This window comes from Zingiber officinale, chromosome 8A (assembly GCF_018446385.1).
Source record: "Zingiber officinale cultivar Zhangliang chromosome 8A, Zo_v1.1, whole genome shotgun sequence".
Taxonomy (NCBI): domain Eukaryota; kingdom Viridiplantae; phylum Streptophyta; class Magnoliopsida; order Zingiberales; family Zingiberaceae; genus Zingiber; species Zingiber officinale.
The window spans coordinates 42,712,041-42,734,869 of NC_056000.1; the positions used below are offsets into that span (position 1 = coordinate 42,712,041).

Genomic DNA, 22,829 nt, shown 5'->3' on the forward strand with positions numbered 1-22,829 from the left:
TTTTAGGATGACTTGATTTCACATCAATATCTTGTTTGTCTTTTCCTCTTTTACCTTGTGCACTATAAGAAAAAAATTCTGTCAACTAATTTATCCAATTTATCATTGTGGCTTTTAGTCCTTACATCAAATCCAACTTATTTAACATATTTCAAATAAAATATAAGTATATCCTCTTCAGTCTAAAATTTTTATACCTATTTTTGACATCAATTCTTTTGAGAGAAGGTAAGGATGTAAATGAAATAAATGATTCCCGAGCTATTCGGAGTTCGATTCGATAAAAATCTTGTTTAAATTTGTTCATTTATCTTATCGAGCTGTGCTATATAAAACTTAAGTTTGACTTATTTAAATTCAAGTTCGAGTTTTTTCGTCTATCTTATTGAGCTATTTTTTTTTTTTTTGTATTGTTTGCTTGATTACTTTATGCTATTTGATTATCCTACTAAATTACTATTTATACCTAACGGTATCAAAAACAGATTCAGATCAAACAAATGTTTTACAAATTTTATAATTTATCTAAATAAAATAAAATAAAATAAAATAAAATATTTATGATCCAATGGAAAGAAAAGAAAGTATTCATTGTAAAGCTTTGGACTGCAGCTTTATACACAACTCGATCTTTCATCATGTTCTTTCTTTCTTCATCATTTCTCTGTTTTTTTCTCTCCACTAAACCCTAAAAAGAATAAAGAATAAAGTCAACGTCAAGGCTCAGTCAACCCGCTGCAATCTAAGCTCAACCTTTTTCAGATTTTCAGAGTTGACTTTACCTGCTTTTTGTCCAAAGCAAACCATCGATTTAGCACGCGCTTTTTGGGGATCCGTTTAAGCTCCAATTAGTTTATTATGTTGCTTAAGGTTAAATTACACGATCACCATTTTTTAACTAACTTGTAGATAATTAAGCTGATCTTGATATTTAATCCTCATCAGACGGCACGAGATGTGAGATTATTAAAAATTTAAGATGTTCTACGTTGACTAAGAGCGCAATTATATAGTATTATCAATTTGTCACTGGTGTGTTATTAAATTAATTAATTGAGTGCCATAGTAAGAATTTAGATATGTGATGTCATATTCAGTCATGTATGACGTAATAATTGGAACAAAAATGTGCAGTTGAGTATTGTGTTGCAAAGGATCCGCTTCAGGGATTTGGTGACTCCAATAATTAACACTTGATGCGGATTTTATTTAATTGAATAGCATTTAATACAAAGGAGAAAAAAAAACCTGCGTCTCTAAATAATTTGCTTTCCACCCATAAAGAAAAATTACACCTTTTATTGGCCAGCAATTCTCACTCTTCTTCCTTGGAATCGGCGGCGGCGGCAGGCTTCTCCGCTTCGGTTGGAGTCGGGACTCGCGAGGATCTCCAATCCGTGGGGAGCAATATAAGGTGCGGGATGATGATCGGCTTGTTTAATCGTTTTTTTCCTTTTCGTTTTTTGTTCGTTTTAGTTTTCCGAGTGGAGCTTGGTTCAGAGCGAGTGGTGGTTTGATCTTTGAACTGGAAACCTATTGTAGGCTCTTCATCTTCTGCTGTTACCGTTCGATTTGTTCTTTGGTTTGCTTTGTCAATTTATTTTTTTTGGGGGGTGGCCAGTATCTTCTTGTGTGTGTGCGCGCGCGAGCTCACGGCAGTGTTTAGATCTTGCTCAGAGTGAGATCTGGTTGAAGTGGGGCTCAGGAATGCCCCTTTTGTTTTGGCAAATTTTACTTGTTTTTTTTTTTTTTTGGTGAATTTGCTCTTCTGGATTCGATTTGCGAATTGAAAATTGAATACCGGATGATTTTTTTCGAGTTCGGATTAACAAATTGTTTTCGTTTCTCAGCTCTAACTCATTCAGTTAGTCAAGCGTCCTTTTCGACAATTGAACCCTAACCCTAGCTTTAAATTCCCATCGCAAAGTAGGAGGAAATTAGATATCAATGTCCAGATCTCTCACCTTCGCTGTCTAACTGCTATATACACCATATTTGTATTTGTTTTTCTATTGTCAATTTTTTTTATTTATCACCCACCTGCCTCCCTCTCTCTCTCCCTCTCTCTCTGCTGGTTGACTTTAAATGTGATACCAGACCCCTCCACCTTTATCTCTCTTCCACCACCAGTACCATAAACAGTGCCTCATGGCTCGTCCCCAGTTGGGTTAATGTAATATAGAAAGAATCATCGGCCATAGAAGAAAATTAAACAAAAAGGACTTTTTTTTATTCCCTTCTAAGATATCAAAGGTCGCAACGATGTGGTCGGTGTAGGTGTTCATATCTTTTAGCTTAGCTGGTCTCTAGTTCAGGAGGTAAAAGAACCAGAAAATTTTGAGGTATGTAGATTCTTTTTCAAAACTCTATTGTTATACTTTCTCTTTTATGATCTGTCTGGTCTATGTTAATTTAGAACATATGAAGCTGTGCAGATCTCTGTGGATTGCTAAATCGCTGTTATTTTTTAAGCAAGTTTTAGTTCCAAGGCATGGGAGAAGATCTTGGTGAAAAGGAAGAATTTTCACACTTGTTTCTCCCATTTATTTATTTTCTCATTTTCCCTTCTTTTGGGTGAGTGGTTATGTGATGTTTAGTGTAAAGAAGACATCTTTACCTTCAACGTTTTCTTTGGAGTCTTGACTCTTTTGGCTTCATTAGCGGTGAATCATTTACAGAACTACTGACTTTTTGTTAACTAATTTGTATTAGTAAATAGACTTACTGCTTTTGGAAAAGAGCATGTTAGTGGTGTTGCTAAAATGATCTTTGTTCAAGAAACCCGCCCCTTTGGAGGAATTGATTCTTCATATTCATCTCACTTTATAATTTTCAACTCTATGCCTCTGTTTCTTCTTTTCGGGCTTATTGAACAATGATTTACAGCAAGATATCCTCATTCAAGAGGATTCTTATGTGTACATCTTAAACATTATCTTCAAATACTTCCTCTGGAAAAACAGTACTCTATAAGTGAGACGTCTTTGCCTTTAATTTAAGTTGATAGAGCTTCTATTTTTGACAGCCTTTAGTTCGGTACTAAGAAGGTATTATATTCTTCTTGATTGTAAAGTATCTCTGAATCCAGTTTGCTTGTTCGATGTGGTAATCAACAATCTTTCTTTCTTAAAGTATTCATGCAGTGCCTTTCATCTTTATTACTTTGTCCTTCTTCTTATGGATTTTAGATTCTTCCTCACATGCCATATGGTGGATAATCGCTTTGGCATGTTTTGGCAGATCATGCGCTTATGATGGAAGTCCTGAGACAAAATGACAACCAGCTGATTGTGTTCAAGTTAGAAAATAAGGCAACATGTGAAGGGAAAGATGTTCATGCATCATCTTTTCCAGAAAAAGAGAGTGGATATGTAGATTGTCCCCCAGATATCTTCATGGATAAGGAAGCTTCTATTAGAAGAAATCAGTTTAACTCTGAAGCCTCGGATGCTATGCTTAAGAATCCTCCAGATGGGTCTGGATTGATTGAAGAAGGAACTACATTATACGTGTATAATGCATATATTGAACAACCCGAGACAAAAGTTCATTCAAACGATGAAGTGTGCTCGGTTTTGAGAAACAGTTGCTCAGATGAAGGCTCAGCCTCTCATAGTTCTGCTTTTCTAGAGAATAATGAGGTCAAAGTTATCTTGGCAACAAATCGTAATACTGATGTAAATGGACAAATCATAGTTGGTCCTCCGCACTCTGTACAAGAATTGGAGCAAACATCAATAATCAAAAAGGCTATTGAGGCTCAGAACTCCCTGAAGTCAATTGTCGATGGAGTAGAAACGAATACAATAGGCCAAGTTAAAAATCAAAATTTTTCTCCAAACATTACTTTAGAGGAGTTGCTCTTGCAAAGAGATTCTGACAGGGATCACGGTAAAGTGGATCTGATCTATTTGGACTTCAACAGCAATCATAAACAATGCATTGATCATGAGACAATTGAGCAGGTATGAATTCACAAACTTTTATTTTTAAAAAAATTTTTTTTTTTAACCTTACAAAGGGGAGCTCAGAACAAGCAATTTCAGTTCGATTTAGTATTATTAGTTATGCTTCTTCTTTTTTTCATCACGTATTATTTACGGCCAGTGGCAGCAGCATCTCCTTATGTGCAGGAGACTAATATGCCAGCCCTACTTCTTGGCTCTGTGTTGAAACAAGTGGCAGCTAAAACAAGCAAACGAAGCATTTCATGGTTAAAGTGAATGTAATAGAGAATAATGATATTGATTCTATCTTTTTCTATCGACAACTCCTCTTATTTCTTTTTCATATGATACACAGAAATAAAATTGTTGAGGTAGCATGACTTTGTAGAAACTAGAAAGTAACTGAAGGAATCTAACTTTTAAAGCGCTTTACATGATAATTCATCAGCTTCCACATATGGTCGTTAACTTTCATATCAGGGAGTATCAATACCTATACTGAACATGATCAACACTCTGTACATTGGTGTGTATGACAGACAAAAATTGAAGATGCAAGTTCTATGACAATATTATCATGCATTGACCCCAAGTTCGATGATAATGCTGGAGCAAACAACTATCCTTCTGTCGATACATCTGAATTCTTGAGAGAGAGTTGTTCTATATCCCCCGAGATGATTTCTGATTCCACAAGCTCCAACCACAGTGTTACTGAGAGCTATCCTCATACTGTGGTGGAGCTTGTTGTGTCTGAAGTAGAAGCAACAGCTGTCATGGAGAAAGGAGAAATCACAGTTGGTCAGGAGCCCTCGCAGCTTCAAAACCTTATTTTTAGTACCAATCACAGCAAAACCGAGGGAAATCTTCCTGAGGTTGGAGTGGAGCTTATTGTATCTAAAGCTGAAGCAACAGCTGCCATGGAGGAGCGAAGAGACAATACAGATTCCCAAGAATCGCTGAATGTTCAAACTCTTATTTCTGATTCCACACTCACCGACAGCAGTGAAACTGAGGGTAGTTTTCCTGCCGACGAGGTGGAGCTTATTGTGCAGGCAGCAGAAGCAACAGATGCCGCTGAGGAGATAAAAGACACTGCAGATGCTCAAAAAACCTTACAAGTCCAAAGCCTTTCTGTCTCTCAATCGTCAGGTCCTGATGCTACGGCAGATCTGCCCCGAAGTTCCTTCTCTCACAGTTATCATGCAGACTTGATTGTTTCCGGACCAAGAACATCTTCAGGGCGTATTCCATACTCTGGTAGCATTTCTATGCGATCGGATAGCAGCACGACAAGTACTCATTCCTTCGCCTTCCCAATGTAAGCACCACTCAAATCTATACCTGTATTTCTAACTTTTATCTGACAATATTGAGTAACTATAGATCTAAGGATTAATGAATTACATCTTGGAGCCTGAAATTAGAGCTCACCAACTCGGTGCCATGTTGATCAATGTCAATTTCTGTGAACTAATACTATAGAATAGAGACCTAATCATCAGAAATACTTGAGTTAAGGTGCAAGTACTTTTGCTTTATGTGGTGATATGATCCGAGTGTTGATACTCGACATCAGTGAAAGACCCAAGTATCAACTGTGAACAGCACACTATATGACCATTCTTTCTTATTGGTATCTATGTTTACTAATGCAGACTGCAAAGGGAGTGGAACACCAGCCCAGTGAAAATGGCTAAAGCAAGGAAGCAACGGTGGAGATTCGGACTCAACTGCTGTAAATTCTAAACATATATTTGTCATCATTTTTTTTTCTTTTTTGATTTTGTTTATTAGTGATCACCTTATGTCTTATACCTCAATGTTAAATCTATCAGTCTTTTTTTTTTGGGTTGTTTGTGTTTGTGTATTGATTCAGGATGATATTAAAAAAAAATAGTGGGATTGGAGTTTGGATTTCATCTAATAAGAGAAGTTTTGGTTTACTTGAACTGAGTAAAGCAGCATAGCGTTTATTCTTCTTTGTTTACACAGAGAAGACTGAAATGATAGACAAATTTACTCTCATTGATGTCTAATAACATTGCCTCGCCTAATTAAACACTCGCTTGTTTGATTGTTTGCCTTGATGGTTGATTGATAATCGTGTCTACTCGATGCTCTCATGGCATCTCCTTTCCACTGCATGACTTTGAATATCGTTTGCATTGAATGTGGCATTAGTTTGGTGTTAGATATCAGCATTGCATTGCATATCGGGTAAACCATTGCGGGGAGCATTAGACATTTGTCTACAAGGGTGTTAGGCGAGGCAATATTAAGGAGAACATCGTATCCTTCTTCGCTCCTTTTCTCTTCGCTCTTCGTGTAGTTTTTACTCTCGTTGTTTTGCCAGATTCATCAAACTCTAAAAGTAAGTATTATTTTGAAAATATGCGGGTCAAATTTTGAAAAATAGTAAAGTCTGGTGGCAAACTGAAAATTGTATCTTACACTATCTGTGATCCTGCGATGTGATTGGTTGAGGAAAGACTTTGCAAAAGAGAACAAGATGATGAATTGAAATAGGAAAAGAACTCGGAGTATATTTTTTCTTCTCTGCTGACATTCAAGAGAGTAGACAGACTGTCAGTGCCCAAAAATTAGAGGAGTCTTTGGTAAAAACATACAACCTGGTGATATACCGTAAACGTTCAAGAAATCTTTCGTTACTCATAAGTGCATCTCTTTTATCATTTGTAACTTATGCCATCAATGAGGTGGTTGAAAGAATATATTATCATAATTTATTGGTTGATGGGAAGTGTAATCATCTTCGAAGAAGATTCTAGTGAATATTTATATCATAATAGAGGAATATTCTTTGACAAACGATTGTTATTCTGACTAGTTGTTGTGATTCTGATTATATTGTATGTTGAATATATCTCGACTGCTTCTAAATCGGTTGATTATATATCCGTCCTTCCCTTAAGCTGCTCAGATATGCACTAGGTAGTGCTAGAGATCTTTTCTAAAAATAGTATGAAGCTAAGTCCCCTAGGTCCGGTTAGTTATTTAGTCGACTGACCATGTACTAAGATACTTGTCTCTGAGAAATGGGGGACTAATTCCCAGGAGATTCGATCGGTACTTTAAGTCGACCATCCATATGAGAGAAGATAAGCTTTTGAAGCGAGTACTTGAGATCTGAAAGTCCAGTCGAGTTTATAAGGAGAGTGACTTTACACTTATTTATGTACGTATGAGAGACGGACATGTTAAACAGTGTAAATTTGACCGGAGTTATTATTGCTCGACTATATGAAAGAGGTCGTGAGAAAATCCATATGGTCAATCGGCAGTGAGATCAACTGGTCATATGCTCAAAGACTTGTACTAAATGATAAGCTAGGTCCTTTTATTCTGGTCAGACTTATGACCAACTAAATCTATGATAGATCAGACTTCTCTTAAACTCGATTGACTATCGATTGTTCAGATATATAATAGATATTTTAATACAAGAATAGAGCACTAGGTTTCTTAGATCCGACCGACTTTATTATGAAAGTCTTAGCGTTGAACGAAGAGCTAACACACTGGTTACTATCTCCTCATAACTTTAACTGTCATATCATATTTGGATCCACCCGTAACATCCTGTATCAATATGCAAATGCGGACTTGCACCCGTTATCTATCCAAACGACCAAACCTGATTTTGGATCGGGTCTGCCTGCCTCGACAAGAAGTGGGTCGGGTTGTGCAAACGTGGACGCTTGACGGGTTTATCTTTTCTCATACCACTTCTGGTACCGGCCGCCACCATCAAACAAAACGGCACGGCGTCATCTTATTTTCTCCCGTCTCTTTTTCTTTCCGCTCCTCCCGTTGCCCAAAGTACTCACATCTCGTCACTCTCATCAGATCGCGAAACCCTCGACGCAATTGCTGTTCCCGATCCTTTCCGTCTCGCAATCCGCAAAATTCCCTCCTGTTCTTTCACTCCGATCCATTTTTTTTAATCTCTCCTTCAGCTTCTGAGCTCGAATTTCCGACGAGCCGAATTAGGGTTTCTTATATCGGGGGGATCCGGCCGGCGGAGGGACGCGAGGAGGCTGGATCTGAATATCGTCCGGTTTCCAGAGGTTGGTTGTTGCGTTTGACTCGGTGGGCATCTCCTTGTCTCATTCCCAACGGTGGCGGGTACTGGAGATGGAATATGTTGTCTCTCTCTTTTTCGGGTTTTCCTTGATCCGTGCTGTTTTTTGTTTGAGAGGTTTTCCGGAAATTTTCGTCTTTGACGGAAAATTTTTAACTTTCGATTTGATTGTTGCCATATTGTTCTGTTATTGTTAACTTTTGTCATCTTTTTGCCTTCTTCGGTTATTTTTTATAGCCTCGTGTTTACCGTGGGATTTTTGAGAGCTTTGTCATGTTTTGTCTTGAGAACGCTTGTTCGATTTCCGTTCCTGAGATCAAGCTTGATTTTAGTCTACTATGATCAGTCAAACATAAATAATGGAGTCTGTTAATCATGTTGCCTCAAGCATGAACTGTTATGTGAGAGTAAATTTGTAGAGATTTTTATGGTTAGTATAAAACCTTTTGGACTTTAGGTAGAATTCCATATAGGTAGGATACTAGACGGATAAAACTTATCATGATGGTTGCTAAGAAATTTGTATATCAGTGTTGTTTCTTGTAGTACTGTATTATTTCTTTCCTTTTTCTTCAGTGATTTTTGAGGAAAACTAGAAAATTAAGTTTGTGAATGGAAATACATAACGATTTATTAGAGTTTATATGTTCGGAATACGGGGAAGAGATATTGTCTTGATTGACCTATGGTGTTTGACAAACTTTGTGCTACTTAAGTAGCGAAATTTTTTGTCTATAATCGTTGTTGAGCTTGTTTCATTATTGTTTAGATTATTTGCATCTAATAATGAATGATGATTTACAGTTTTAATTAATTCTTTTCGTAATCTTTAGATGGAGCTGTATTAGGTACTTGTTTTTTTTTTTTTTTTTTTAAATTTGGATACATATTTTAGGTGTAGTCGCCTCTGCTCTGTAATACAGAACTCGAACTGTGAATTTGGAAGTAATTTATCCACTTTAATTAGTGATGTTACATGTTAGTAAATTAATATCCATCTATTATTTTGTGCCATTAAACTCATCTGATTTTTATTTTATTTTTTAAATTCTTTCCTTGCAGAATAGGCAGAAATCTGAATAGGTGATTGTGATCTTGTTCGAGGTAGAAGTGTACCACCTATTGTTTGAATAATCCCTTGGTTTGTGGCAAGAGGTGAAGATTACCTAAAGATATATGTTAATTTGCCATACTGTTCTGCTGAGACAAAGCTTGCATAAGTTTATTTGATTGAAGCTACTTCAAATGAGAGTTTTATGCATTCAACAAGAACATGATTCCTATGTCTTCAAAAAAAACTCAGAAGAGTAGGAATCCTCATTACAATAGACATTGAGCTGACATAGGAATATCTTCAATTGCATATCGACGAGTATATGACATTACTAACATGTGTTTGTGGTGGTTAACTGATCCAGAGCATACCAATGTCAATGTGAGTATTGCACCATTCTGATATTTCATCTGTTTGTGTCATTAGTTGGGTTTTCCCCTCTTTTCGCTTTATCTATTCTGAATGGTAATTGATGCCTTCTCATTTTAGGAATCTCAGAGAGGAAGTAGATCAGGTTTTGGGCAAAACACGGCTAGAAATGCATGCTGGAATACAGTCTGGTGGACGCTCACCAAAACAAATTGATGGTCTGGCAAGCAATCAGCTGAGAACTGGCTCTGATGGTGTACGAACTACTGGATCCTCTCTCCATTCTCACTCTAAGGGGAAGAGGAAGGATAGGATTGATCATGGGTTAGAGCCCATCAAGAGCGAGTGCCCATCCAAACCAGATGGTGATTCTTTTAGTTTTAAAACCGAGAGTATGGTAAAGTTAGAAATAGTCAAAATTACAGATAAAGGTGGACTTGTAAGCTCTGAAGGGGTGGAGAAGTTAGTGAATCTGATGCAGCTTGATAAAATTGAGAAGACAATGGATGTATCTGTACAGACACTAGTTGCTGATGTCATCACAGCTACTGATCGATATGATTGCCTTATTAGGTTTGTTCAGCTTCGAGGCCTACTGATTTTGGATGAATGGCTTCAGGAGGTTCACAAATCTAAGACCAGTGATGGTGTTAGTCCCAAAGAAAGTGATAAAACAATTGAAGAACTTCTCTTGTCTCTTCTTCGTGCGCTTGCAAAATTGCCTGTGAACCTTAATGCTCTACAGACTTGCAATATTGGTAAATCCGTAAACAATCTGAGGAGCCATAAGAACCTTGAGATACAGAAGAAAGCTAGGGGTCTCATTGATACGTGGAAGAAACGGGTTGATGCAGAAATGACCAAGATCAATGATACAAAATTCGTTACATCAAACCAACCTGTTTGGCAAGTTAAACCAGGTTCTTCAGATGCTTCTCATGCAGGGAATAGGCGCAGTGTTGGAACTGAAGTGGCTACAAAGAATCATGTTAGCCAGTTTCCATCATCTAAAACACAATCTTGCAAGCCTGGTCATTCAGATGCTACTGTGAAGTCACCTTTATTGTCACAAGGGTCCTTGAAAGTTGGATCAGCTTTAGCAATATCTTCTGGAGTTGTTTTGAAGGACCCATCTTGCAAAGCTGCTGCTAACACTGGGAGTACAGACGTACCATCTGCTTCTGCAAAGGAGGAGAAGAGTAGTAGTTCTAGTCAATCGCAGAACAATAGCCAGACTTATTCAAGTGATCATACTAAAACAGCAGGGACATCACGGAAGGAACATGCAGGAAGTTCAAGTCCTGGGACTATAAATGTTGCTAAGGTTGCTGGTAGTTCTTCACGTCATCGAAGATCTGGCAATGGGATTTCTGGAACAACTGCTGCTGGGGTGCAGAAGGAAATTCATCTAGGTAAATCTGGTTCTCTCAATAAGGCTAAAACACTGGAAAAATCATCACAATCAGGTCTATTGAATGAAAAGTCATCTGATGTGCCTGTTGCAGAGCATGGAAATAAGCACAGGCTCATCGTCAAGCTGCCTAACCCTGTTCGAAGCCCTGAAAGAAGTGCCACCGGGGGTTCAATTGAGGATTCCACAGTTACAGGCAGTGGAGCATCGTCTCCTGGTGTCTCAGATAAACATGAGCAAGGCCATCGTAAAGTGAAACTAAGGAGTGAGGCTCATTGGTCTCATATTTCCAGAGATTCCAATAAAGAGTCACGTCAGAGCAATGATGTCAATGAACAGTCAGTCGGAGCTGGAGGTCTCAGATCACCTGGTGCTGATGAACCACACCTCAGGAGTGCTAAGGAAATTGGGAAGGATTTAGAGTCTGCCAGAGCTACCTGTTCATCACCTGGTAATGAAAAGGGAATATCCTCTGTTGAACCTAGGACGAGAAGTTCTTTCCGCTCTATTAATGCCTTGATTGAAAGTTGCATCAGATATTCTGAAACTAGTACACCTCTTGCCACTGAAGATGATAATGGAATGAATCTTCTTGCTAGTGTGGCTGCTGGAGAAATCTCCAAATCTGACTTGAGTTCCCCTAATATCTCGCATGGAACTTCCCCTGCTTTGGAGGATGTATCAACAGAGGCCAAGCTGAGATTGCCAAGTGAAGGGGATGCTATCCATAGTCCAAAATCAATGCTAACTGATGGTGATGTGGCACAGAGGCATGTTCACTCTAATGAAGCTGTCGAAACTGACATCAACAAGCAAGACAAGAATGTTTGCTCCATGTTAAATAAGGATGCCCCATACCCCAATGAGATCATTCTCCCTGGAAATAGTGAAACTGCTATCGCCTTAAAGGACAATAACTTGCCAGGCGGTCAAGGTGAACAATCTCATACTGCTGTAAGTTCCCATAAATCTGAAGACTCTTGCATTAATTCAGAGAAACTAATAGAGGAAGAAAGAGGTGGAACTCTATCTGAGTCTGAGCCTGCTGATGTGATGAAACACAACAACGAAGGAACTTCTCAGTTGGAAAAAAAAACAGTGACAGATGAAGAGGTCATGGATCAGTACACAGATTGCAAACTTGAAGAAAGAAGCACATCAGCAGATAAAAGCAAGCCTGTTGATTGCACTCATCCAAAGATAGATAATAATACATGTCCCTCAGAAGTTGTTACTAGAGATGAATGTCAACTTGCAATTGCTACTTCAGGCAGTGAAGAATCAGAAAAGTTGGTCGTTGAGGAAACTCAATCATGCACTGCACCTAAAGAGGTGGCTGAGGTTGCTACCTCATATGACCTGAAGCAACCAACGCGACAAAGTAAAATAATTATTTCATCTGATAAGTCGAGGACTAGTGAGTCTGATAAAATGGAGAGCAGCGACCCAGAATTGAATGGTAATCATGAGAACAATAGTTCAATTCTACCTGATGAATCAGTAAGACAATCAATCAGCTCTACTGGCATTGCTGGAGCTGTTGAGGATTTGAAGATGGAGGAGGCTCAAGAATGTGCTTCTGTTGGATTAGCCAATCAGGTAGACCCAACAAGTTGCATTCCCCAAGAAATCGAGCATCGATTAAAACTTGAAGGCTCTGTGTTATCTGCGGCTATAGAAGGTGTTGATGAGGATATTTCATCACCTACAGAGACCTCATTTTCCATCTTACCTACAGCAGATTCAGCTAAGCTTGACTTTGATCTGAATGAAGGCATCATTGGAGATGATGGACACCAAGATGAGGCTTCTCTTTCAGCTGCAACAGTTAATCCCTCAACAATTCATTTGCCAATTCCATCGCCTTTTGCAATTCCCATATCAAATGGTTTACCTGCTCAAATAACAGTTGCAGCAGCTGCCAAAGGGCCTTTTGTGCCACCTGAAAACTTATTGAAGAATAAGGGTGAGGCTGGATGGAAAGGCTCAGCTGCTACTAGTGCCTTTCGACCAGCAGAACCACGAAAAGTTATGAAATTGACCCACAGTATTTCTGAGACACCATCAACTAATTCTGGTGGGAAGCAGTGCCATACACTACTTGATTTTGATCTGAATGAACCTGATGAAAGAGTTCTTGAAGACATGGCTACTACTTGCAGCTCTTCCAAGGCAAGAGGTGCTGAACTGGGGACAGAAAGCAGTCTAGATGTGCCCATGCGGGGTTTTGGAGGACTTAATCTTGATTTAAATAGAGTTGATGAAACAGACGATGGGCAGTCCTTTGCAAGCACCTCCAGTGGACAGGATATTTCACTTTTAGCTGCAGGACCTGCGTTGGCAGAATTCCCTACTAGGGAAGCAAATATGTTGAGGAATTTTGATTTGAATAATGGACCAGGATTAGACGAAGTCTCTGCTGAATCTCTGACCAGGAGCCAAAATATGAAAACTGCTAGTAGCGTGCCGTTTCTTTTTCCAGTTAGTAGCATCAGAATGAACACTAATGAATTAGGAAGCGTATCATCATGGTTTCCTCCTGGTAGTTCTTATCCCGCTGTAGCTATGCCATCTTTCTTGTCCAACAGAGAGCAGCTTTACCCAATTGTTGCAGCTTCAGGAGCTCAGAGAACTATGGGGCCAGTGACTCCTAGCGGCCCTTTTGGGAGTGATGTTTTCAGGGGTCCTGTCATTTCGTCGTCTCTGCCGATGGGATTCAATCCTGCAGCATTTCCGTATGGCTTCACCTATGGTTCTAATTTTCCGCTTCCGGCAACTTCTTTTTCAGGTGGGCCAACAGCCTTTGCTGATTCTTCGTCTAGTGTTGCTTCGGGTTTCCCTGCCATGCCTTCACAACTTGTTGGACCTGCTGGCACTATTTTATCCAATTACCGGAAGCCTCACTTGGCAAGTCTTCCTGAGGGCAGCAACGGTAGTGGATCTGACAATTCTCGGAGATGGATCACATCAAGCCTCGACTTAAATTCAGGCCCAGGGAATGTAGATGCAGAAGGCAAAGTCGAGAGATTCACCTTAGCACCAAGACAACTCTTAAATGCAACATCCCAGGGTTTTGCAGAAGAGCAGGTAAGTATGTATACATATCCTGGTGGGGGTTTGAAGAGGAAGGAACCTGAAGGAAGCCGGGACACCGATCGATCTTCCTACAAGCAACATTCCTGGCAGTAACCAGAGATCAAAAAGCAAACCATCTGTAGCAATCCGATGCGTTAGTCACCATCATTCCTCTCTCTTTTACTATGTGATGCAGGACATTCCCACATACCTGGAACTGATTTTTAGCTTACACTCTTGCTGGCGCAGGTCTATTGGAATACACAGAAGCCGAAAGACGCAGACTCTTCTCAGGGATAATACGGAAATCATGCAGGCTACACCGGCTCGACATTAGATAGCCACGGAGGACGGCGACAATTCCTCGTATGTGCTTTTTTGTTCTGCAAATCCTCTGCTGGAGTCACTGCATCTCAGATTCCTGCCACATTAGGATGTGTTCTAAATCTAACCAGGTGTGTGCGACCCCTGCCATAACATCTTCTGTATGTGCAATTTCCGACTGCACCCCACCCTCCGTTGTTACCGCCGTGCTGTATGTATTTTCAATGTTCCATGAAATTATATTCCATGTTAACTTAGTTTATGATCAGTTTGCAACAGTGATGAATGCCCTCTTCAAGCTTTGTCGCAATGTGATCGATCAGTTGCAAAGCTACTTAGTGTCCATATCTTCCACTCTCGTGCAGTTTCTTATCTGTGTCTCAAGAGGTGCGTGTATGTGAATGATTTTAATATGTGATTTTATTTTTTAATTAATATAGAGAGGTAGAAGAAGAATGATAAGGAAAGGACACGGTGCTCGTGCTCGTGTTTCCTTTAGATTTGTTAATAATAATAAGGAAGAAAAGGACATCACTTTAATAAGTTTGGGTCCGACCACCACTTTGGTAGTTTACATTGCTTGCTGCCTTGGGACCGCGATGGGTACCGTCGTCGTCGCATTAGGAATCCGCGTCCTGTTTACTGTCAGGGCAGGAGCTCGCTCGCGTTTACTCTGCCGTGCTTTGTATAAAAATACATATTATAATTTCTACAATTTAATTTAAATTATTTTAACATGTCAAAAATGCATTGTGCTTCATTCACGTTATTTATACTGTCGAATTATAGGAGTATATTGATTTTTATTTAAAATAATTCAAAGTTTTATAAGTCTATTAGTCAATTTTAAATCTTAAATTTTGAATACTTTTTTGAATTAGAGTTCTAAAAATTCGTATGTGGTATTTGCTAGTGAATGTCATTATTATTAAGTCTTCTAATGAACTTATGATCAATTTTATTACACTTTTATAAGTTTAAAAATTTATTGTTGTTCTAAGTTTATGCTATCAAATTCAGGCCGGCTTAGCAATTTTGATGTGAAGTGTTTTAAATTTTTTTAGGTTCAGCAGTTAGTTTTAAATGAAATTGATATTTTTTTTAACTAAAGGAGTTTTAGAAATCTATTGATTGTGTTAGTTAGTGAGGTGTCCTAGGCTTTACAATAAATTTATGAAGTTTTTACGAATTTAAAAATATACTTCTCTCAATTTATAAATGTTTTTGAAATTATAAAAGTTAGGTGGGTGAACTGGATGATATGGATGCTCAGGCTGTACAATAAAATGCCGTATTAAAAATATATAATTTTGCTTAATCAGCTCACATAGAGCAACCTTGTGAACTTGTTGCTCGGGCGTTGATTAAAAAGGTAAATAAATGTGATTTTTTGGTTTATGAATGAATCGAGGAAAAGGGCTGGAAGGACGGCGATGACGACTAGGCCGACGTTGGGGCGGCGAAGCGGGCGGAGAAGTCCCGGTGGCCGAACTGTGCGTCCTCGTCCTCCGGCCCCTCGTCGAAGTTGAGGGCGTAGCTCATGGGGTCGTATTGGAATCGCGCCATCGATCTCGTCCTCCACCCGTCGTCGCCACCGCTGTGGTGCTGGTTGTTGTCGTTCTTCCGGCTGAAGCTTCGAACCAACGTCTTCCACCGCGGCGCCACCACCTTGTCGGAGAAGTCCCGTATCTTCGAAATGACTCTGTTCCACCAGCTGCCGTGCCAGGGCTCGGAGGCCGAGTGCGAGGAGGAGGAGGAGGAGGAGCAGGGGCTGCAGAAGTTGAAGGAGAAGCAGCCGGTGGTGCGGTGGCGGGGGGTGTTGTCGCTGGCTTCTCTGAGGATCGTCGCCGGTGCCATGACAGAGAAAGGAAGGCGTTCGATTGGATTGGAGAGGTCGTCGTTTGTCATCGTCCACCTCGTTGCAGGGGAAGGAGACAAAAAGGAGCGGCGGAGCTTCGCCGGTTTAATTTAAAACATTGAGAAACCAAATTACTAAAAATAATTTAAAATTATTTTTTTAAAAATAAAAAGAAAATTAATTTTGCACTATATATATATATATATATATACGCCAACACAAATATTTATCATCTAAATTAAAAAAATACTCTCGATTAAAAAAACGAGAAATGTGTATTTTATTAAACACTTTAATTTTCTTGAATTTGTTTCCCAATATTAATATTTGACTATTTAACTATGGATCAAATGCTATCGACGACCCGACCCGACCCGACCCGTTTACTGGCGCCAAGGTTCAACTATATCTGGCGCACGTTAGCTCCGAGATATACTCTTCAACTAAACGGCACCAATCCACACCCCCGTTCCTTCTCGTTGTCCAACGCCACGTCATTTCTTCGTCGCCCTCGTCAGATCGCGGAAACCCTCGGCGCAAATAGTCGCCGCGATCCTTTCGACGTCCGATTGCTTCAGATTCCTTTGTTTCCTTTTCTTCCAGATCTTTGTGCTGGTCGCTCCTTCGTCGTGGATTTCGGTTGCTGTCCTGCGGAGTTAGGGTTGCTTTTCGTGGATTCCACTGGCGTGTGCGCGACGCAGATGCAGGATGTGATCGCATGTCAACGTACAGATCGATCAATGGTGATGCTAGCGCCGTGTAATTCATCTTAATTTCTGCAATTTCTTTCGCAAGTCTGTTCATTTTCTGAATATTTGCAGGATATGCGCGAGTTCGAGTTCACAGAAGGCAAGGGGGATTAGTTTAAGCTGTGTGTTAGTTGGCTTTACCTTCCTGCTGAGACACAAGCTTGCAAAAGGTGTTGCCTGACAGTCTTCCGGTTCATGAGAAATGGACAGTTCTGGATTTACAAAGGCAGAGCAGAGCAATTCTGTGGAGGCGTTTGCTAAAAATGGACCAGTGGAAGACCATCACGATGACAGGCATGGTTGACATTATCGGATTTTTCTTTTTTCTGTAATCATAAGTCTTCTTGCAACCATTGCTGTAGTGCGAGCAAAGACACTATTGAATAAAAAAAAAAAGAAGCATAATCAGTAATTTCTATAATTTGCATCTGTTGATAAGTTGAACTATTGCGGGCACACACACGGCTTGAATTGCTACTGAAATTAGGATTTTTTTTTATTTCACATTTCATCAAATATTGCTACAAAAGTTCCATTTTTCTTATATTCACCTCTCCAGCTTTCCATCTTTCAAGATACAGATTTTGCATGTTCGTTTCAAAAAATAAATTCTGCAGATGCGAAATGATCGTCCTTGCACAGCAATGTATATGATTGGTGTCAGTCTCATTGATATGATTATCTTTTGAGGAAACCAATCACTTTAGATGTGTTAGGAACAGTGCAATAAAACATTTTATTTGTGGTCTTGATTTTGTAGCTTTTCTTTCTTTCCAGTTATGTAACTCGAGAAAGATCAGATCCAACTGTATTTCTTGGAAAAGCAATGGCTATTGTATATTAACTTCTAAACCATGATTATCAATTTATTTTCAGAGAACAGAGGAGGATACGAAAGTGGAGGAAAATGATTGGTGTCGGTGGTAGTGACTGGAAACATTATGTTAGAAAAAAATCTCATGTAGTTAGAAGGCGTATCAGAAAAGGAATCCCTGACTGTCTGAGAGGACTTGTATGGCAGTTGATATCTGGAAGTAGAGACCTCCTCCTCATGAATCCAGGAGTTTATGAGGTAATTTCCATCTTCTTTGCTTATGTTGATGATTGAAAAACACCAAGTATTTGGACACCCATATAGATATATGTTAACCCACTCATTCTCTTCCATACTTAGGATATGTGAAACAGGAACTAAGCCGCCAAATGAAAGAAAAAGGTAAAATAGAACATTATCCATGAAAACAATTAGTATATGATATACTCGTTTCCCCTGATAGCATTGGTGAAATACCCAGAAAGATGAATTTATTAATATATTTATGATAGTATTTCAATTGTGACAACTATCAGTACAATGTTCTAACTATTTGGTTGTACTAGGTGGATCACATCTCCTATTGAGCTCTATCATTGCCACTTGCCAGACCATGAGTAAATATCTAGATCAGTTTTTATGTATGCTGATTTTCTTTGATCACATCTGTAACTTCAATTGATTTTTGTCCAAATATGAAATATGTTGCCACTTTTAGTACATTTCTATTATTCAATTTATTTTCCTTCAAGTGGTAAATTCTTAATAGTTTCTATTTAATTTAAAACTTGTAGTCTCTAAAACATGATTCCACATTCAGTTTTTCTAACTCAAACTTTCATCAATCAAAGTAAGTTCTTTGGTGCTAGTTAAAGTAAGGACTTAGAATTGATCTTTATTGTAAATCACAGATAATAAATTTTCTAATTATGTCTCTTCTATTTCTAAACTAATCATGTCAAAATCATGCTAAACATCTCTATTCTGATTCTGAGAAATTATTCATTTATTATTCTTAAATTTCCACCATTGAGTTCTATAGTAAAACTAATGGCATAATGTTTCTTAAGTTAATTCAGAAAACCATATATAGCACCATTGGATGATGTTTGATTAGTTGAACTTTCTTCTTAGTTTCTATACATACTCCTTTTTTCTTTTCTTTTCTTATTGTGTTTGTTTGTAGATGAGAATCAGAAGATGTGGCTGTATCTATTTTTTGTTGCTTACATGTATATTTTGAAATAAACTGGTATATGTTTTTTGCTGCAGCAACTAGTAATATATGAGACATCAGCATCAGAATTGGACATTATCCGTGACATATCTCGTACATTTCCTTCGCATGTTTTCTACCAACAGAGACATGGGCCAGGCCAAAGATCACTGTACAATGTTCTGAAGGCTTACTCTGTATATGACAGGGATGTTGGATATGTTCAGGTATGGTTCTGAATTCTTGTGCACTTTGTTGGTAATGATTGAAAGATCAATGAGTCAAGTTTTTTGTGTCCTTATGTCTTATCATTTGTGGCTTTTATATAAATTACAGGGTATGGGCTTCTTAGCGGGTCTGTTGCTTCTGTACATGAGTGAAGAGGATGCATTTTGGCTATTAGTTGCCTTGTTAAAAGGAGCAATTCATGCTCCGATGGAAGGTTTGTACCAGGTAACTGCATAGAGTTTTAGATGCTTATTTTTGTATTTAAATTTCTATTTGAAATTGTCCTATATTTATGTTAATGATCTATATGCAAATTGTATTAGTAGTAAAATGCTTGATAAATACTTTTGATAACAGAAACTTCCCTTCGTGTAGGGATTGTAGTGCATATTAAACTTCTGTAGAATTTGTTCCGCGTGTATTGAGATGGTTAATTTAATTTATGGCATTCTTTACTGCACTTCTAGTTTCCTATTTTACTCTTGAACTTTTCTGGATATTTGCCTGAAATCAAGGTTGGAAGGGGATACAAGATATTACCTTTCCATTGAAAATTTGGGGTCAAATCTTATCATGTGAAGTTGCTTTATCTAGTTATCTTTTAGAGTTGCTAATTTTAATTATGTGAACATAAAATTCATGGTTTTGCAAAATTAGTGAGTTGAGCATAATTAGTCTGCTCTGCAGCATAATTCAAATGGCTATAAATTATATATTGATTAAGTTTTGGTTGAATATTTATCTAATTTTCTTTTGAGGCCTCATTTCATATTCAGCTTCAAAATATCAAAAAAAAAAAAAATCTTGAAATGTAAAATATACTGACAAAAATCATTACTAGGAAAGATAAACACAAGACATTTCAAAAACCAAGTTTGGAAGGTAAATAATTTAGAGGGGTCGTGGGAACCATAACAATCCCATCTCCTACATGAGATTTGTAATCCTCCTCTATATGGAGTTAAATTATTTCTATTCCCTCAAATCCCAAGAAGCATGACAGCAAACATGGATTTGTCTCATTCCCAATCAAATTCTATGGCAGAGGGAAAGCACACAAAACAAACGAAGCCTGAGAGTTTCTTCACTTACAAGAAGTGTTTCTGTAATCCCTTTATGATATTATATTAGGTGCATCCATTCATACTGGCTGTGCTTGGTTTCAGACATCTGAATTGCACTTGGATATTTAACTTTTATTATGGAGTAGAAAAGGTGAATCTGTAAAGTATCAATCTGGCTTTTTTGGTGCTCACAGCAAGTCTGCAACACTCTGTGCTACTCAAAATATACCTTTATAAATGCTTTGATTCCCCTGAAGTTTTTTTCAAAACAGTTATGACGTATGATCTAACCATGCCAAGAATATATTGGATTGAGATTTTCTATTTTATTTAAAGCTTAGAACTATACAAGATAAATACAGATGAGTCGAGGAGAATAAATTAGAAAATGGTTTTCATCAATATCAGAAAATTGGATTAGCATTATAATTTGCTCAAGCAATAACAGGTACCCCAAGTTTCTCTGAGAAAAACATTGTAGTATCTTCATTTTTAATAAAATAACAATATTGGATATTGATTCAAAATCTATACATGTTTAATATTTTCACCATTTTAAGCTCTGCTCACTTATTGGCTGTTTATGTAGTTTGATGTTTTCAACATTGTATTCTTTGCTTGTTGATTAGCCTGGTTTACCACTGGTTCAAGAATACCTGCGTCGGTTTGAGCAATTGGTGAAAGAATATTTACCAAATTTGGGAGAACATTTTTCTCAAGAGATGATTAATCCAAGCATGTATGCTAGTCAATGGTTCATAACTGTGTATTCATACTCATTCCCATTTCCTCTCGCACTTCGCATCTGGGATGTCTTTCTGTATGAGGTTAGTGTATTATGGTTATATGGTTAAGGGTTAGACATTATGGCAACATATTATGCTTTTCTCCTAATTATGATATATATCAGGGGCACCAATTTATGTGGCATCTTCATATGTATTAATATTCTGAAACTTTGTAGGTAAAGATCCATGATGCTGGTCCATGCACATCACAGATTGTCAAAAATGCACTTTGTTTCAACCTTGTGTAGTTCATGGCTCAGTAGATTGATAAGACTAATTTGCAGTTTATGTATCACACACATGATTTAGTGGCAATATTTGGATATTCCCATTCATTTAAGTCACATTTCCTCCAAAGGATGGAAAAGTGGAGATAGAAAAGTAATAAATAAATAAATCGATGGTAAGATGCTCAATACATCACGAGCACGTAGATATGTAGTTGATATCGGCAAATTTGTAGCAGTTTTGATAATATGCAGGAAACCTACATTGTTGCACTCTAAGTCACATTTATGCTGTTTCAGGGTGTCAAAGTTGTTTTTCAAATCGGTTTGGCCTTATTAAGATTCTGCCACGATGACTTGGTAAGCTTTTTGGTAAATTCTGTTACAGTTCAGTTGTATTTGTCGATTGACATACAAGTCTTTGGTTATCAGATAAAATTACCTTTTGAGAAACTTCTACATGCTCTGAAAAACTTCCCTGATGAAGCAATGAATCCAGATACACTATTACCACTTGCCTTCTCAATAAAGGTTACCATCCATTTGGGCTCTTCAGATATTATTCATTTGATGAACCTTCTTGTGGCTTCAAAATGCTATTAACTCATGTTAATCAGCTGATGAAGTTGTATTACGGCGACATCTATTCGCCACAACTGTGAAAAGTTTTGTCCTCACCAATTTTATCTTTGTAGGTGTCAAAACGCTTAGAGGAGCTTAAGGGAGAGCATGAAAAGAAAAATGAGAGATCTTTGCTACAATTGAGTATGCCAATTAGCAGCTCCAACCTACCAATCCAGAAACCATCTGCCGTCGAGTGAACACTTTCATGCAAGAGGAAACTGATCTTGTGTTCTTGTGCCTGAAATCTACCGATATCGCCCTGGTAAGTTAGTAAACGACTTAAGGACATCTTACATGATGTCTCATTGAACGTAGTGTTGAATCCTCTTCACCTAAACTATGTTTTGTTGCACAGATGGTTTTAAAGTCAGTTGTATCAATTGTTATAACTAATTGTACACTCAAAAGCAAGTCATTAAACTTGACTCTAAATCTTAAGCCCGTTTCTAATCTGTCCAAAACCTGAGCTTAAATAAAGTCTAATATACTTTTTTTATTACAATTTATTTTTTTTCTTTTCTTGCAGGGTTCTTTGTTGATGATAGAGAGCCTTTGATGATGCCCAGTAGCAGGCTAAGTTTGAAGTCGTAGAAGACTTGCAAGTTAAATAATTTGTGCTCCATCATCATAGCTTTAAATTCTCATAAAGTGCCTTGTAAATGAAAACTTTGTTTTCTTACTTTTGGGTGTGAAAAAATATTAAAAAATAATTCATAAATAGATTTAGAATCCATCGGCAACTTTTTTTATAATAAATAAACATGGAAAATTATTTTGACTCCCGTATAATTCATTCATTTTTTTTGTTCACCCCTTAGGCAGTGCATTCTACCTTAATTCAAAGTCATTCTAATATCTTTACTTGGGAGGACGAAACAAAAATTATTGAAAGATTTATACTAGGAAAAATTTTCCTTTACTTTGGAAAAATGGATGAATTATTTATTTATTTTTTCTTTTGTTTACCTAATAGATC

The 22,829-nt window shown here is 37.9% G+C and overlaps 3 protein-coding genes across 8 annotated transcripts; all 3 read left to right on the plus strand.

Annotated features, from left to right (window-relative positions):
• The first annotated feature begins 1,240 nt into the window (after positions 1-1,240).
• On the plus strand, positions 1,241-5,893 carry LOC122008669. Of its 2 annotated transcripts, none has more exons than XM_042564488.1 (4): positions 1,241-1,414; positions 3,241-3,965; positions 4,487-5,268; positions 5,606-5,893. In XM_042564488.1, exons 2-4 carry the CDS (start codon positions 3,252-3,254, stop codon positions 5,694-5,696), a joined length of 1,587 nt encoding a protein of 528 aa, XP_042420422.1. In that variant the 5' UTR covers positions 1,241-1,414; positions 3,241-3,251; the 3' UTR covers positions 5,697-5,893. The 2 variants fall into 2 exon arrangements, with proteins under 2 accessions (XP_042420422.1, XP_042420423.1); XM_042564489.1 differs by lacking the exon at positions 1,241-1,414 and adding an exon at positions 1,473-2,342.
• A 1,865-nt stretch (positions 5,894-7,758) lies between these two features.
• Positions 7,759-14,828, plus strand: LOC122008670. 5 transcript variants are annotated; one of them, XR_006119342.1, is made up of 5 exons: positions 7,759-8,038; positions 9,115-9,487; positions 9,596-14,115; positions 14,211-14,416; positions 14,555-14,828. XR_006119342.1 is itself a non-coding variant. In XM_042564491.1 (4 exons), the coding sequence occupies exons 2-3, from the start codon at positions 9,480-9,482 to the stop codon at positions 14,073-14,075; spliced, it is 4,488 nt and encodes a 1,495-aa protein (XP_042420425.1). In that variant the 5' UTR covers positions 7,759-8,096; positions 9,115-9,479; the 3' UTR covers positions 14,076-14,115; positions 14,211-14,639. The 5 variants fall into 5 exon arrangements, 4 of the variants coding, with proteins under 4 accessions (XP_042420425.1, XP_042420426.1, XP_042420424.1 ...); XM_042564491.1 differs by having other exon boundaries at positions 7,759-8,096; positions 14,211-14,639; XM_042564492.1 differs by having other exon boundaries at positions 7,759-8,060; positions 14,211-14,639.
• Positions 14,829-16,612: 1,784 nt separating this feature from the next.
• On the plus strand, positions 16,613-22,584 carry LOC122008671 (EVI5-like protein). The gene is made up of 10 exons (XM_042564494.1): positions 16,613-16,886; positions 16,965-17,186; positions 17,769-17,964; positions 18,979-19,149; positions 19,259-19,375; positions 20,844-21,041; positions 21,530-21,589; positions 21,662-21,760; positions 21,925-22,115; positions 22,380-22,584. The coding sequence occupies exons 2-9, from the start codon at positions 17,095-17,097 to the stop codon at positions 22,048-22,050; spliced, it is 1,059 nt and encodes a 352-aa protein (XP_042420428.1). The 5' UTR covers positions 16,613-16,886; positions 16,965-17,094; the 3' UTR covers positions 22,051-22,115; positions 22,380-22,584.
• Positions 22,585-22,829: the final 245 nt, after the last annotated feature.